The 15169-nt window shown below is 36.7% G+C and overlaps 1 protein-coding gene across 1 annotated transcript in view; it reads left to right on the plus strand.

Annotated features, from left to right (window-relative positions):
• The window catches only part of DYM (dymeclin), a 309395-nt gene that overhangs the window by 90478 nt on the left and 203748 nt on the right, over positions 1-15169 (plus strand). The window contains exons 8-9 of the mRNA XM_054694056.1: positions 13250-13432; positions 14687-14865. Of these exons, the coding sequence (XP_054550031.1) occupies positions 13250-13432; positions 14687-14865 (362 nt within the window). The remainder of the gene's footprint in view (positions 1-13249; positions 13433-14686; positions 14866-15169) is intronic.

Consider the following 15169-nt stretch of genomic DNA (forward strand, 5'->3'; position numbering starts at 1 on the left):
TGGCCTTTATGATGTTGAGGTATATTCCTTGTATCCCAAGAATTTCAAGGGCTTTATCATAAATGGGTGTTGTACTTTTTTGAAAGCTTTTTCAGCATCTGTTGATAGTATCATATGGTTTTTGTATTCCTTTTTGTTGATGTGTTGGATTACATTGATTGATTTTTGGATGTTGAACCATCCTAGCATCCCTGAAATAAATCCTTCTTGGTCATGGTGAATAATCTGTGTTCATTAGAGAGATTGGCCTGTAATTTTCTTTTTTTGTGTTGTCCTTGTTTGGTTTTGGTATTAGTGTAATGTTGGCATCATAGAGCGTGTTTGGTATTATCCCTTCCTTCTCAATTTTTTGAAAGAGTTTGTGAAGGATAGGCACTAGTTCATTTCTGAGTGTTTGGTAGAATTCATTTGTAAATCCATCTGGTCCTGGACTTTTGTTTTTGGGGAGGGTTTTGATTTCCATTTCAATTTCACTGCTTGTAATTGGGCTGTTTAGGTTTTCTATTACTTCTTTATCTAGCTTTGGGTGATTGTAAAGTTGTAGGAATTTGTCCATCTCTTATGGATTGTAGAACTTGTTTGCATATAACCGTTCACAGTAGTTTCTGATTATTCTTTTTTTAAAAAAAAGATTTATTTTTTATTTATACAATAGCTAGGGTACAGGCCAGAGGCACAGGAGGGTAAGAGAATTCACTGGAGACAGAGTGGGGAGCAGAACAGACAGACAGACTGAAAGCACTGCTGAGGGGAGCAGCAGGTGAGACAGGAGAGGTCTGCCACACCATGTGGGTAGCTCCCTGGCCAGCCGGAAATCGAACCCATGCTGCAGAGGCTGCAGACAGCTTCACAGCACTGCGCTCAGTCCACTGCACCAACAGGGAGGTCCTAATTATTCCTGTTTTTTAAAAAAGATTTGTTTATTTCTTTATACAAGAACTTAGGTACAGGTCAGATGTGCAGGAAGGTGAGAGGACTCACCAGAGACAGAGTGGGGAACGGAACAGGCAGACTGACAAAATACACTGCTAAGGGGAGCAGTGGGCGAGACAGGAGAGGTCTGTCTCACCATGTGGGACCCTCGCTGGCCAGCCAGGATCGAACCGGCGCTGCCGAGGCTGTGGACAGCTTCACAGCGCTGCACTCAATTGCCTGCGCCACCAGGGAGGCCCTGATTATTCTTTAGATTTCTGCTGTCTGTGTCTGTTGTGATTTCTCCTCTTTCTTTTGTGATCCTGTTTATTTGTGCTTTCTCCCGTTTTTCCTCTGTGAGCCTGGCTAGGGTTTGTCCGTTTATTTATTTTTTCAAAGACCAACTTTTGGTTTCACTGATCTTTTGGATTTTGGTTTTTTTTTTTTTTTTAGTTTTTTTTTAGTATTTCATTTATTTCTGCTTTGATTTTTATTATTTCCTTTTTTCTACTGGCTTTAGGGTTGTTTTTGGTTGTTGTTCTTTTTCTAGTTATTTGAGTTGTGAGATTAGATTGTTTCTTTGAGTTCTTTCTTGTTGCTTGATGTGAGCCTCTATTGCTATGTATTTTCCTCTTATTACTGCTTTTTCTGCATCCCATACATTTAGGAAATTGGTGTCCTCCTTGTCATTCAACTCAAAATATTTTTTAATTTCTTCTTTGATCTCTTCATTTGTGCAGTGCTCTTTCAGTAGTGTAGGTTTCAACCTCCATGAGGTAGGAGAGATCCTTGCCTTCTTTTTATGGTTCATTTCTAGTTTGATGCCTTCATGGTCAGAGAAGATGGTTGATATGATTTCAATCTTACTGTATCTGTTGATGTTTGTATTGTGTCCCAGTATGTGATTGATCCTGGAGAATGATCCTGGTGCTCTTGAGAAAAATGTGTACTCAGATTTTTTTGGGTGTAATGTTCTATAGAACTCTGTTAAGCCCAAGAAGTCTAGATCCTTGTTTAGAGCTTTAGTGTCACTTATTTTTTGTCTCATTGATCTATCCATTGTTGATAGTGGTGTGTTGAAGTCTCCTACTATATATGTATTTTCTCTGATGTCTGTTTTCAGAGATGATAACAGTTTTCTGATGTATTTTGGTGTACCTTCATTTGGTGAGTGTATGTTAATGAGTATTATGTCTTCTTGGTGCATTGTCCCCTTGATCATAATGTAATGACTGTCTGGGTCTCTTTTTACCTTTTTGAGTTTGAAATCTTTTTTATCTGATATAAGTATAGCTGTTCCTGCTTTCTTTTTTGGTCCATTTGCTTGTAGGATTGTTTTCTATCCTTTTACTTTCAGTCTGTTTTTATCTTTTGTAGTTAGATGTGTTTCCTGGAGACAACAAAAGGTTAGGTTTTGTTTCTTTTTCTTTTTTGGGGGGGGTTTTATTTCTTTTTTTTTTTTTTTTTTTTTTTTTTTTAAATAGAGGCATGTTTTATTTATTTATTTATTTGTTTGTTTGTTTGTTTATACAAGCACTGGGTACAGTCAGAAGCGCGGGAGGGTGAGAGAATTCACCAGAGCCAGAGCGGGGAGCAGAGCAGGCAGAAGGACCGAAGTACACTGCTGAGGGGAGCAGCGGGCGGCAGGAGAGGTCTGCGCGCCATGTGGGACCCTCCTCCGGTGGCCGGGGAGCAGCCGGGGATCGAACCGGTGCGGCAGAGGCCGCGGGCAGCTTCGCAACCCAGCGCTCAACCGCTGCGCCACCGGGGAAGCCCGGGGTTTTATTTCTTAATACAGCCTGCGACTCTGTCTTTTTATTGAGGACTTCAGTCCGTTTACATTTACAGTTAATATTGATATGTTAGCGTCTGTATTTGCCATTTTGTCTTTTCTGTGGTTTTATTTTTTGTCTTGTTTCGTTCTTCTTCATCCCTCTGTTGGATTTGGTTTTAGGACTCCCTGTAGTTTTTTGGGGGTGGGGGTTTAGTCGTAATGAAATTCTGGAGTTTCTGTTTGTCTGGTAAGGTCCTTATTCTTTCTTCATAGAGGAAGGAAAGCGTTGCGGGATAAAGTATTCTTGGTTGGCATTGTTGTTTTGGAGTTTGTTGACTGTGTCCCTCCACTCTCTCCTTGCCTGTAGTGTTTCTTCGGAGAAGTCTGATGTCAGCCTGAATGGTTTTCCTTTGTATGTTATCTGTTTCTTCCTCTTTTTTTTTTTTTTTTTTTTGTGGGACCCTTGCTGGCAGTCGGGGAACGAACTGGTGTTGCAGAGGCTGTGGGCAGCCTCGCAGCCCAGCGCTCAACCGCTGCTCCACCAGGGGAGGCCCTGTTTCTTCCCTTTGTCAGCTTCATTATTTTTTTCCTTGTCTTAGATTCTTGGGAGCTTTACTATTATGTGTCTTGCTGTGTTTACCTTTCATCATGGAAGTTGGTGTTCTTCTTGCTTCTTGTATGTCTATTTTCAGCTCCTTCTTCATGCTTGGGAAGTTCTCTTCGATTATTTCCTTGAATATTTTCTCTGTTCCTATGTCTTCCTCTCCTTCTGGGATCGCTATAACTCTTATATTTCCTTTCCTCATGGAGTCAGATAGTTCCTGAAGTCTGTCTTTATTCTTTTTTCCGTCATACTTCTCTTTCTTTTTCTGTTTTGGTTCTTTTTATTTCTCTGTCTTCAAGAGTACTTATTCATTCTTCCATTTCATCTATTCTGCTTTCATTGCTTTTCCCAGAGTTCTTCAGCTCCTCCATTAATCCTCTGATCTCCTGCATTTATTTCACTTCTCTCTTTGAGGACTCAATTTTATTCTTCTGAGCGTTGATTATTTTTCCCAGATCATTTTCAACTTCTTTCAGTTTTTTAATCATGGCGACTTTAAATTCTCTATTGGGAAGGCTCAGAGGTTTTTCCAAGTCACTGTTGTTGCAGTCTTGTGGTTGATTTTCTTTTTGTGGTGTGTCCTTTCCCTAAGGGCTTGCTTGGTTGCTTGTAGTTTTTCTTCTCCCTGCTGCTTGTTATCTGATTTGTCCTATGCATTGGGGCACTGTGTTGCTGGTACTGGCCGGCATCTCTTTGGTGAGCTCCTTCTGGGATGTCGGAAGCTCTTACAGTTTTGGTGAAGTACAGACACGAGCCTGTCTTAAAGATGTGTGTCTGGGAGATGCTCCCCTGCGCACACGGTTTGCCCTGGCGGTGACTGGGTCCCGCTCTGGGATCCGTCTCCTGGGCTGTCACGTGGGGTTTCAGCTCACCTCTCACTGGGGGGACAGCCCTTTCTCAGTTCCACACAGTTTTGGTGAGGTCCGGAGAGGAACCTCCCTGTCTCAAGATCAATATCAAGCTCATTTAGAGTCTCATAAATTTTTCTTTTAGAGATGTGCAGCTCAAGAATTTTACTGAGACAAATGAATTCTGTAACCTTTGCTTTTCCTTTTTTTTCTTTTTTGAAATATATCTTATTTATTAATTTCCTTGTTCCAGAAGCAATTTAAAGACATTAATAGCAATATGCATCACTGTATTACCCATTCCGTATTAGCTGGGAGGATATTACAAAGTTACTCTCTTTTTTTTAATATTTTATTTTATATAATTCTTACATCATTTTTCATTTTTGCACAATGTATGCATTATCATTTTGATTATATTCCCCATACTATTGCACCCCCCCCCTTATTTTGACCCTAATCCTTCCTCTCCCCGCTCCTTCCCCCTCCACTGGCCCCCACAGTGTGTCTCTGGTCCATAGTTGCTTGTTGATTTTGATTTTTACTTCTATTAAGTAGTCTTTTTCCTTTTTGAAGGAACAAGTATCATTTTCATAAATACTGGATTTTTCTCAGTGAATTAAAAATTTCTATAACAGTCGTACCATTTCCTATTAAAGGATAAAACTTTTAAAAAAGTTCCTTGTGACATATATTATGCCAGATTATAAATCAGAGATCCTGACAGATTTCATACTACAAAGGTAGATAAATGTTTTACTGTGCTATGAATTTTTGAAACATTTTCCTCTGTTCCTTTATAGTGCATTTTTCTCTTGATGGTCAAAGCATTCCCTTTGGGAAATAAGTTAGGAAGGTAAATATCATGTTGTTTTTTGTTAGGAAAATTGAATTTGACTTAGACTCAGAACTGTTTTAGGAACTAGCAGTCACCATATATTTTGAGAGTGCTTTATGTAACCATGAAGAAAAATGACTATTAGTGATCTTTTTTCTTTCCTAGAATTATAGTATGATTGATCATAGTTCACAATTATGTATGTTTTATGTTAATTTTAAAATGACAAAAATGATTGCTAAAGATTGTGTTTTCTTAGTACATAAGTTGATTAGATACAAAAAGAGGTACTTTGGACAGTGCTCATTAACGGAGGTATAAAAAATCAAGTATGATTTTTTTCTTATTAGACTAACATTTTAATAAATTTCATTTAAAATATACTGTTCTAGGATAACCTGTAAACTTTTTTCGATTATTATCCTTTAACTACATGCTCATTTTAGAAATCAAGCCATTCTAGAGTGTTGGTAAAGATGGTATAAAAAAGAACCCTCATGTACTATTGTTGGGAATGTAGACTGGTCCAACCCCTATGGAAAGCAGTGTGCAAGTTTCTTGAAAGGTTAAAAATGGATCCACCATATGACCCAGCAATTCTGCTCCTAGGTTTCTACCAAAAGAATGCAAAAACCACTTATTTAAAGGTAAATATACACTTCCATGTTCATTGCTGCCCTGTTTACAGTAGCCAAGCTGTGCAAACTACCTAGGTGCCCTTAAAGAGATGAGTGGGTTAGGAAGACATGGTCTATATACACAATGGAATACTACTCAGCTATCAGAAAGGATAAACTCTTGCCATTTGTGTGTGTTGCTGGAGGGGGTTATGCTAGGTGAAATAAGTTAGAAGGGCACAGACGAATACAGACAAATACCCTGGATGATGGCACTTACATGTGGATTCTGGAGAAACAAAACAAAGGGTCAGATAAAGCCAAACTAATAATACATCCTAGAAATCTGACCTTAGAAATGAGGCTACAAGAGAGGGGGGGCAAGAACAGTGGGGAAGGGAGCTCAGTGGATTATGGTGGTGAACTTTGGGTGCTTTGCTGCTGGGTGTGTTTTTGTAATACCACCTGAAGGAGAAGATCATAAACCTCTAAAACAAACAATATTGTAAATCAGTGTTACCTCAATTAAAAAAAAAAAGAAATCAAGCCATTCTAATAAAAAAAAAATCACCTTTCTTCCAGTAATTAAAGATAACCATTTTGAGTATATGGTATATGCTTATCACTTCCCACACCTCCTTCCTTACCTTCCTTCTCTTCATTACAGAAAGGGAATACATACTTGCATACTACTTTTTTCCTCCCTTAGTGGTAAATAGTTTTATTTAAGTAGAGCAAACAGAAAAGTGCCAGATCATTAGTGCATAGATCAATTCATTATCATAGCATAAATGAGCATGCATGTAATTACCAGTCAGGTCAAATAACTCCACTACCCCAGAAGCCCTTCTTATGAACTCTTCTATCTCCTAATTGCCCTCCTATCTTAATTAACTGCAGAGGAAATCACTAGACTGACTGCTAACACTGTGGATTAATTTGTCTAGTTTTGAACTTTACGTAAATGAAATTATAAGCAATATATTTTTTGTGTGTCTGCTTGCTTTTGCTATTTGTGAAGCCTATCATGTTTTTGGAAGAAGCATAATTTACTCATTTTTGTTATTACATGTTATTCCATTTTAAGAGTATCTCACATATTATTTATTCTTTACACTGCAATGTGTATTTGACTTATTTCCAACTTTTGCTGTTAAAATAATGCTGCTCTGTACATTCTTGTATATATCTTTACCCATTTAATCATTTTATTGGGTAATAATTAGTGGAATTGCTGGGTTCTAGTTATGAATCATTCAACTTTAGTATTTACAATTATTTTTCTGAAGTAGTTGCACCAATTTGCACTCTCACCAGAGTTTATGATTATTCCAGTTGCTCCATATCCATGCCAACACTGTTTGGAGAGGGGAAAGGTAGAACCAGCTTTACTGAGATATGATTTATGTACAGTAAAATGTTTTGTAGTGTATAGTTCTATAAGTTTTAACAAGTGATAGTCATGTAGTAACCACTATAATCAGGAGTTGAACATTTTATCACCCTAAAAAGTCCCCATGTGTCCCTTTGTGGTCACGCTCTAACAACCAGCCCTCCAACATAGTCATACAATGTGAACATTTACCACTTAACGACAGTAATCAATTCATGAAACTCAGACATCCTGCCAAAAAGCTAATCAGGAACTTATTTACCATTATTTTAAATTAAAAAAAATTGTATATAAGAACCCAAAATATTCACCCAGTTTTCCAAAACACACTAAATGCCTATGTCTAAGTAACACATTAATGTATTTTTATATAAAATGCTTAACACATGGCTTATTGATCAAGTAACGATTGTTAACGAGCAGTTGTTTTATAAGTAGTAACATTCTGTTCCATTTTAGTCATTTTTTCCTCACTCATTTTGCTCCCTTTGCCAGAATTTTCTTTAACACCTTTTAAAGTTTTGCCTCTTAGTATGTGACACTTAGTAAAATCAAGGGCTCGGTGTGAAAGGTCTTACGCAAAGTCGTTTGCATGCGTGCCCAGTGGTAGAGAATGGCCCTCACCGGGAGTGACGCTATGATGCCCTCTCGGTACCAACAACAGCAGAGACATACATTTGCTTTTTTTACCACTCCAGTTTTCAAAATGTCAGCAAGTCTGTAGTATCTGTTAAAGATTTCCCTCGCTTCCCATTTGTTATTTTGTTCAAAGTGTTTTGAGTTTTGGAGATATAAAATATTATTATAAGCATTCGTTGAAAAGTATTAAATTGAAAGATACAGTCTGGGAAGTTTGAATGTTAAAAATTATATGACATTTCTACTGGGAAAATCTTAACCTTGTTGATATTCTTGGTGATATGCCTGGATTTCAGACTGCAGGGTTATTTTTCTGTTGTTTTGATGAATATGGTACAGTGAACTCAACCACTTCCCTCCTAATAGATACTTGAAGTGTGGATATTTTCAGTGTGACTTAAGGTGAACAACTCTTTAATTTGATCCTTGTATTCATTTTTTAGAAGAAAGTATAGAACTGGGTGTGCTAGGCCAAATAATCTGCTTATTTTTAATGCTTGTTGAGATACATACTGCCCGATTGCCCTTCAATAAAGATTGTATCCAATTCTAATCCTGTCACTAGTGTCTGTAAGTACCTGCTGGTATCCTCATCAGCTGTAAAGTATTATAATTTAAAATGGATTGAATATAAAGGATTAAAGCCAAAATTTTTTTTTTGAGTGATTTACAGCTTTAATTGTGGTAACATTGATTTACAATTTTGTTTGTGATTTAGAGGTATAGGATCTCCCCTTTCAGTGTTGTTACCACAGCACAGCCACCACCAAACACCAAACAGTGTTTGGGCCTATTTGATACTTACACTAGAACTTTAATATAGTGTGCTTTTCCTTGAAATAGCTTACATAAAATCTGTATTGTTTATACACTAAAAATATCCCTTGGTAGATAACTATAATATGAAAGTAAGATGAACTAAGTAAAGGAACAAATGGAGTTTATAAACTAGAGCCCTCTAAGGAATATAAAATATGAAAAAGATGTGAATCTTGGGCCTCCCTGGTGGCACAGCGGGCGGAGCGCAGTGCTGTGAAGCTGTCCGCAGACTCTGCAGCGCGGGTTTGATTCCCGGCTGTCCAGGGAGCAACCCACATGGCGCAGCAGACCTCTCCTGTTGCACCCGCTACTCCCCTCAGCAGTGTGTTTCGGTCCGTCTGCATGTTCTGCTCCCCAGCTCTGTCTCTGGTGAATCCTCTCACCCCCCGCACCTCTGGCCCAGCTCTTGTATAAAAATAAATAAATCTTTTCAAAAAAAAATGTGGATTTTTTTTTCATCTGGGAGCTTGCAGGAAGACTGTGGGCATGGAACACAGAGTCCAATCAAAGGCAGACAGTGGGAGGTGCAGTGAGAGGGACATAGCCCAAGTGCTGTGAGAGCAGAGAGGAGAGGAGAATTATTTTTTGCTTCATGTGTTAGAACGGAGGCATGTGATTTTTGACCTTGAAGGATTTTCCAAGGAAGCAAGAAAGTAGAAAACAAAAATGAAAGAAAAATTTTAAAAAGGGAGAAAGTCAAATAATATCTTTGGTTGAATTGTAAAAAAATCTATAAATGAATGGTCAGTTCTTTTCATTGATAAGTTTCTGAACTCTTTTTCCTTCAAGGATCAATATGGCATTTAGGTTTTCCCCCCTTTTATAGCTATTTATTTGCTCATCTCTGTTTTGTGCTCGTTTCTCCTTTACACTGTAAATGCCATGGAGGCCATCATTGTCTTTGCATTCATCAGCGTCTAATCTGGTATCTCAGACTTTGCCCAATCCGTAGCAGGCTCTTAATGACTAATTAGATGTATATAAGCACACAGTATATACTTAAGCACAGTGAGTTTCCTCTGTAGTTGGCAGATAGGTTGGTTAGGACTCTTAAAAGAAATTAACTTCAAAGAAGTTAAGTGATCATTAGATAAATAATGTTTTCTGTGCAAATATTTTGGTGATAGAATTGTTCTATATTTTGACTGTACCAATGTCAGTAGCCTGGTTGTGATGTAGTACTACAGTTTTGCAAGATGCTCTTATGGGAGAAAATTGGATGAAAGATACACAGGGTCCTTCTGTATTATTTTTTTATAAGAGCAGATGAATCAATAATTACAGTGAACTGTTTTTAAAAATTGTGATGGGCAAATAATTTTTAAAAATTATTATTTATAAAAAAGCCTGTAATCAAACAGTAATATTCTGGGCTTTTTAATACTGACTTACCATAGGTAGCATATATATTGGTTCGACGTTTAATAGAGATCAGATACCAGTGACTTTAAGGTAGATAGAAGGTTTACATTTCTCTCACATACCATTATAAGCTGGTCCAGGGCTGTAGGCAGCTTTGCTTCCTAATGGCATCCAGAAATCAAAGTTCCTCTGACCTTGATTTGCTTTTCTTTTCGACACTGTCCTCAAGCACAAACTTGAATCAGATTCCCTAATGTTGAACCTTAGTCCTAGTCCATGGAAAGGATGAGACTTTGAAAAGAAAATAGCTTCCTTTTCAAGCAATGACTGACAACTTGCTTCTTTTACTCCCAGTCATATCCCATTGGCTGGCATTTAGTCATATGGCCACAGTTGGCTGCAACAAAACCTGGGAAACAGTCCTGCCCAGAAATCCCAGGGTACTTTATCAATAAAAAGGAAGAAAGGGAACATGGCATTGGGATCAGGTAGTTGACTGCCACAATATTTGCCCTGTGATGCATGTTCAGTATCTTTATTTGTGAAGCTGTCTTCCGTTACTGTTATCTTAACTGCACTTATGTAGAAATGTATGAGTATTTTAAAAGGTAGATATACTTTTTGGATCATTATAGCAATTAAATTTGGCTTGTAACTGTTTGAATGCTCATCTGCCCTTCCTCAAAGGCAGGGTGTGATTTTTTTTCTTTCCTGTAGGATTTTGGAACCTGGCATAAGATCTGACTCTAATAGGCACTCATTGTATATTTATTGGCTATGAAATATGTGTTCGATTGAAATATACATTCATTAAAATACTTGTTTCTAATAGCTGACCTGCTTTTGCCTTAATTCTTTCATTTCTGCTTTGTTACAATATTGCAAAATACATGAATGATACTTCTAACAGAATTTTATAACTGGATAACGTGTGTAATATTATTTATTTTTGTATAATTGTGATTGAACAGTTAGTGTTTTATAATATATTGGTTAGATATAAGAAATTATAGTTTGTCAGGTAGCATGTTTAGCAATATGAAAAAGCAGTAATTTAACCTAATTTTGTTAAATCTTAGAAAGTAATACTTATTTTTGAGTTCAGCATTTCCTAAAATGAGAGTTCTTTTTTTTTTCCTTGATGGTGATTATTTCTATTCATGTTTCATTTATCATACTTTTTATCTTCTTCACATTTTTTTAAGGATAAATAATCATGAGTCAGTACTTTAAAAAATTGAATCAACACCAGATTTATTCATTTAGTTCATTTCAGTATGTTTTAGTTACATGTGTTTTATCTGAGTTTATTTGAAAGACCTGAGGGATGCAATTAAAATTTTTTGGACATCATCCTTAATTTGGTTCTTGGAGCAGAAGGGAATATACTGTAACTTTCCCTTATTTTTCTGGTGGAGAGAAATTTCCTTTTGCCAACAGGAAAATGCAATTCCACTACGATTCTTGGGTCATAGATCAGAGGTTTGGATCAGCAAAAAGAAATGAACTTTGGAAGAATTTTGGTCCAGTATTTATGGGCCAATTTAAACTACAATGTAGGCAATGGCAGGCTGCCTCATTTCTCCCTATAAGGAAAGACAACATAGCAGTAGTATTTGCCAGAGAAAGGAAGGGGGTGCTGTGTGTGCAATGGTGACAGGGTGGGGGAGCTTCCTAATAAAATGTTAGTTTGTCTGACATTATAAGCAGTTTCTTAGCCCTCTTGGGAAAGTTTGAAGCAGGAAACAAAAAGGAGAGTGAAGTTGTGCTGAAAGAGAATCAGAAATATGTTTTGAAATATGTCCAAGAGGTCAACCTTTATTTCTCCTAGTAATGAAGATGCATAGCTATGAAGAAAATCCAATAAAAGCACTTGTATTTTACCTTGGAAGGCATCTGTGATTATTTGTGTTGCAGATGGAACTTTCTAATTGTGTTTTTCTTTCTTGCAATCCTGAAATACAGCAGTGGTGGATATAGGGGTAGAGGATAACAGGGTATACTCTTAAGTAGAAGGAAATGAATGGAAATTTTTTAAATTTTACAATAAACAGCAAAGTAATCCCAAAGCAAATAATTAATACTTGGCTCCAGGTTGTACTTTCTTATGTAATTTTGATTTTCTTATCAAATGTCTCAAATTTCTCAACTATATCATGAACATTGTTTTGAATAAATTAAAATTTATGATATCTAATTATCAGTTATTGATAATTTTAATCCAAATATCTTTATTCCTAATTAAAAGGAGGGAACATTTTACTTAACAGAAATATTCCTGTCTTAATCATCTTATCTTTCTTATTGATTTCTCTTGCTGGACCTTAACTTTGCTTGCACTTACATGAAAGTTTATGCCACCTGTTCTGAGCCTGAGATTCCTATACACTCCTCTAGGAACCTCTGAAATTTGAGCAACACTCCTTCCAAATAACAGCTTCTTAATAGTAAAGTTCATTCTAATAGTAAAGTTCATAGTAAATTCAATAGCGAAGTTCATTGTAGTGAATCATAGAAAAAGTTTGAGATTTGCAGGACCACAAAAGGGTGTATTAATAGGATATCCATGAAGTAGTTTGATATTCTGTGTAGTGTAAAAATGTAAAATATTAGAAATGAACAAACGTTCACATTGAACTATATATAAAGAAGAAATAAAAAGTATTTACCTGTGAAAGCTTAGGAGAAATGAAATGGATTAGGTTTTTTTGATAACTATTTTTTAATTTTTTTAGGCAGATACTTAATTTTCTTAATAAAGATGTTTTTGGAAAAGTGACATCTACCCATTGTAATAGAAAATTAATAATCATGTACTAAGATTAAGCTTATTACCATGACCTGTAATCTAACCAGTGTTGTGAACATGTTAGTGATTACCCTTCAAGTAATCAAGATGTGCTTTTTCTTATTTTTTTTTAAAGATTTATTTATTTATGCATATAAGAGCTGGTGAGAGGATCCACCAGAGACAGAGTGGGGAACAGAACAGGCAGATTGACTGAAATACCCTGCTGAGGGGAGCAGTAGGTGAGACAGGAGAGCTCTGCTTGCCATGTGGGTTTCTCCCTGGCCATCCAGGGATCAAACTCATGGTGCAGAGGCTACAGATTGCTTCATAGTGTGGGGCTTAACCCCTTGTGCCACCAGAGAGGCCCAAGATGTACTTTTTCCCCAAAAGATACACTTAAAAAAAAAAAAAGAATCTCAGCCCAAAATTTACTATACCACTTAATAGTGGTTATTTATGGAAAGTGGAGGTGGAATTATGGGAATAAGCACTTCTAATAATTTTTATATTCTTAGGTAATATAATTTTTAAATAATGAAATTATTATTGAAATTATTAAAAAATTTTAAATATGAAAAATACAGACTCTTGTACACAAATGTGTTCATTTTACTATTCCCAGCAATCTTAATTATGTGTTTTTTTCCTCAAGCTGGACTCTGGACTGTCTTCACACTGGGTGGCGTGGGCAGCAAATCAACTGCTACTCCAGAACTTTCTTCTCCTCTGGCCAACCAGAGTGTCCTGCTCCTGCTGGTACTGGCCAACCTGACAGATGCTGCAGATGCACCAAATCCCTATAGGCAGGCCCTCATGTCCTTTAAGAATACACAAGGTCTGTGGCTTTTTCTCTTTGAATGTGCTTTCTAGTGAAAGAGGGCATTGTTTACCCTATAATGTTTATTGTCTTATCACTGTGGCAATGACTATTGATGTTAATTTGTTGATTTCCATATCAATTAAAGAAGAGAAAAAGCTTAAACTTTTTGTATATTTTCTCAGGAAGGTCAAAGATGAGATCTCTGGGTCTTCATAACCATATATTTATTATTATTAATTTTTTTTTTCTTTTTTGCGTAGAAGAGCTGGGCTATAGGCCAGAGTTACAGGGGATAAGATAATTTACCAGAGGTAGAGTGGGGAGCAGGACAGCCAGATTTACTGAAATCCACTACTTAGAGGATCAGTGGGCGAGACAGGCGAGATCTGTTGTGCCATGTGGGTCACTGGATTCCTGGCTGAGGATCAAATTCAGGCCCTACAGGTGATAGCACTGAGACTTAACCCCAGGCCACCAGGGAGACCCGTATATCCATTTAAAATTTATATTTCTTTCAGAGATAATCAAACCACTTTGTGATTAATTCGAATCTACCTCTTGGGGAAAGGAATTAACCAGGAAAACTAAAATGATAGGTTGTTTGAAATTTTTCATTTAAAATATGTATTCCAATTAGAGTTTTACAGAACTTAATATCAGATTAGAATACAACAAATGTTTTCTATATGGGAGCAGATCACTGAAGGTCATGTCGTCTCTGTCACCATGTCGTAACTGTGCTGTTGTCGCATGAAAGCAGCCATAGCTAATATAGATGTGATGAGCAAGGCTGGATTCTAATAACACTTTCTCTCCAAAACAACGAAAAAGAATAATAAAGTCAAACTGTGTGACTTAGTTTCTTTCTTTTTTAATATATGATTTTTTGCAGGGGTATTTAGCTTTTCAAAATGACAGAGTTAAGTGGTATTTGCATATAAATTTATAATTATGGGAAAACTGTGATTTAGATAGTGCGTAGAAATTGTCCGAGTTTGGTTTCTTTTGAGGGGGAGAATATTTCAGTCCTTTTCTCTTAACATATTTCAGTTATATAGTATAGTGTTATCAACTATAATCACTGTCTTATATTGCTTAGTTTTTTTAAAGTAAAATTTAAAATACAAATTGAAAATTTGAATATGAAGTATAGTGACTTGTGCAAAACTAATGGGAAGTGAGTTGTATATTTTAGGAGAGCTTTTATTATTTGTATAAGGCATAGTCCAGACAATACTAATATAATATTTTCATATTTTCATATTCCAGATAACAGTCCTTTCCCCTCATCAATTCCACATGCTTTCCAGATTAACTTTAACAGTTTGTACACAGCTCTTTGCCAACAGCAGACCTCTGATCAGGCAACTCTCCTCCTGTATACGTTGCTCCATCAGAATAGTAACATTAGAACATACATGTTGGCTCGCACAGATATGGAAAATCTTGTAAGTATCCTACTAAACATTCCATGCTTTTGTGTTTTATAGTATTTTTAAGACTTTCTTTTCCTAGGAGGGTAAGTATGTTTAACTAGTTGCCACAAAGCGGGCTCTCTAAGAGAATGATGGGAAAGTGCCCCCAGCTACATGCAAAGGTATGCGTTTTGTAATGTAGAAGACAACTCACCTAGATGGTATCACAGAGCAGAAGATAATGTAACAACCATCTCTGTTCTTTGGTTTCTAATAGTCATCCACTGCCTGTAATTTAGCTGCTCTGCTCAAGTGCTCCAGGAAACACCTTCCACCA

Source organism: Talpa occidentalis, unplaced genomic scaffold (assembly GCF_014898055.3).
Source record: "Talpa occidentalis isolate TD23 unplaced genomic scaffold, MPIMG_talOcc4v2.1 talOcc4.13, whole genome shotgun sequence".
NCBI lineage: Eukaryota > Metazoa > Chordata > Mammalia > Eulipotyphla > Talpidae > Talpa > Talpa occidentalis.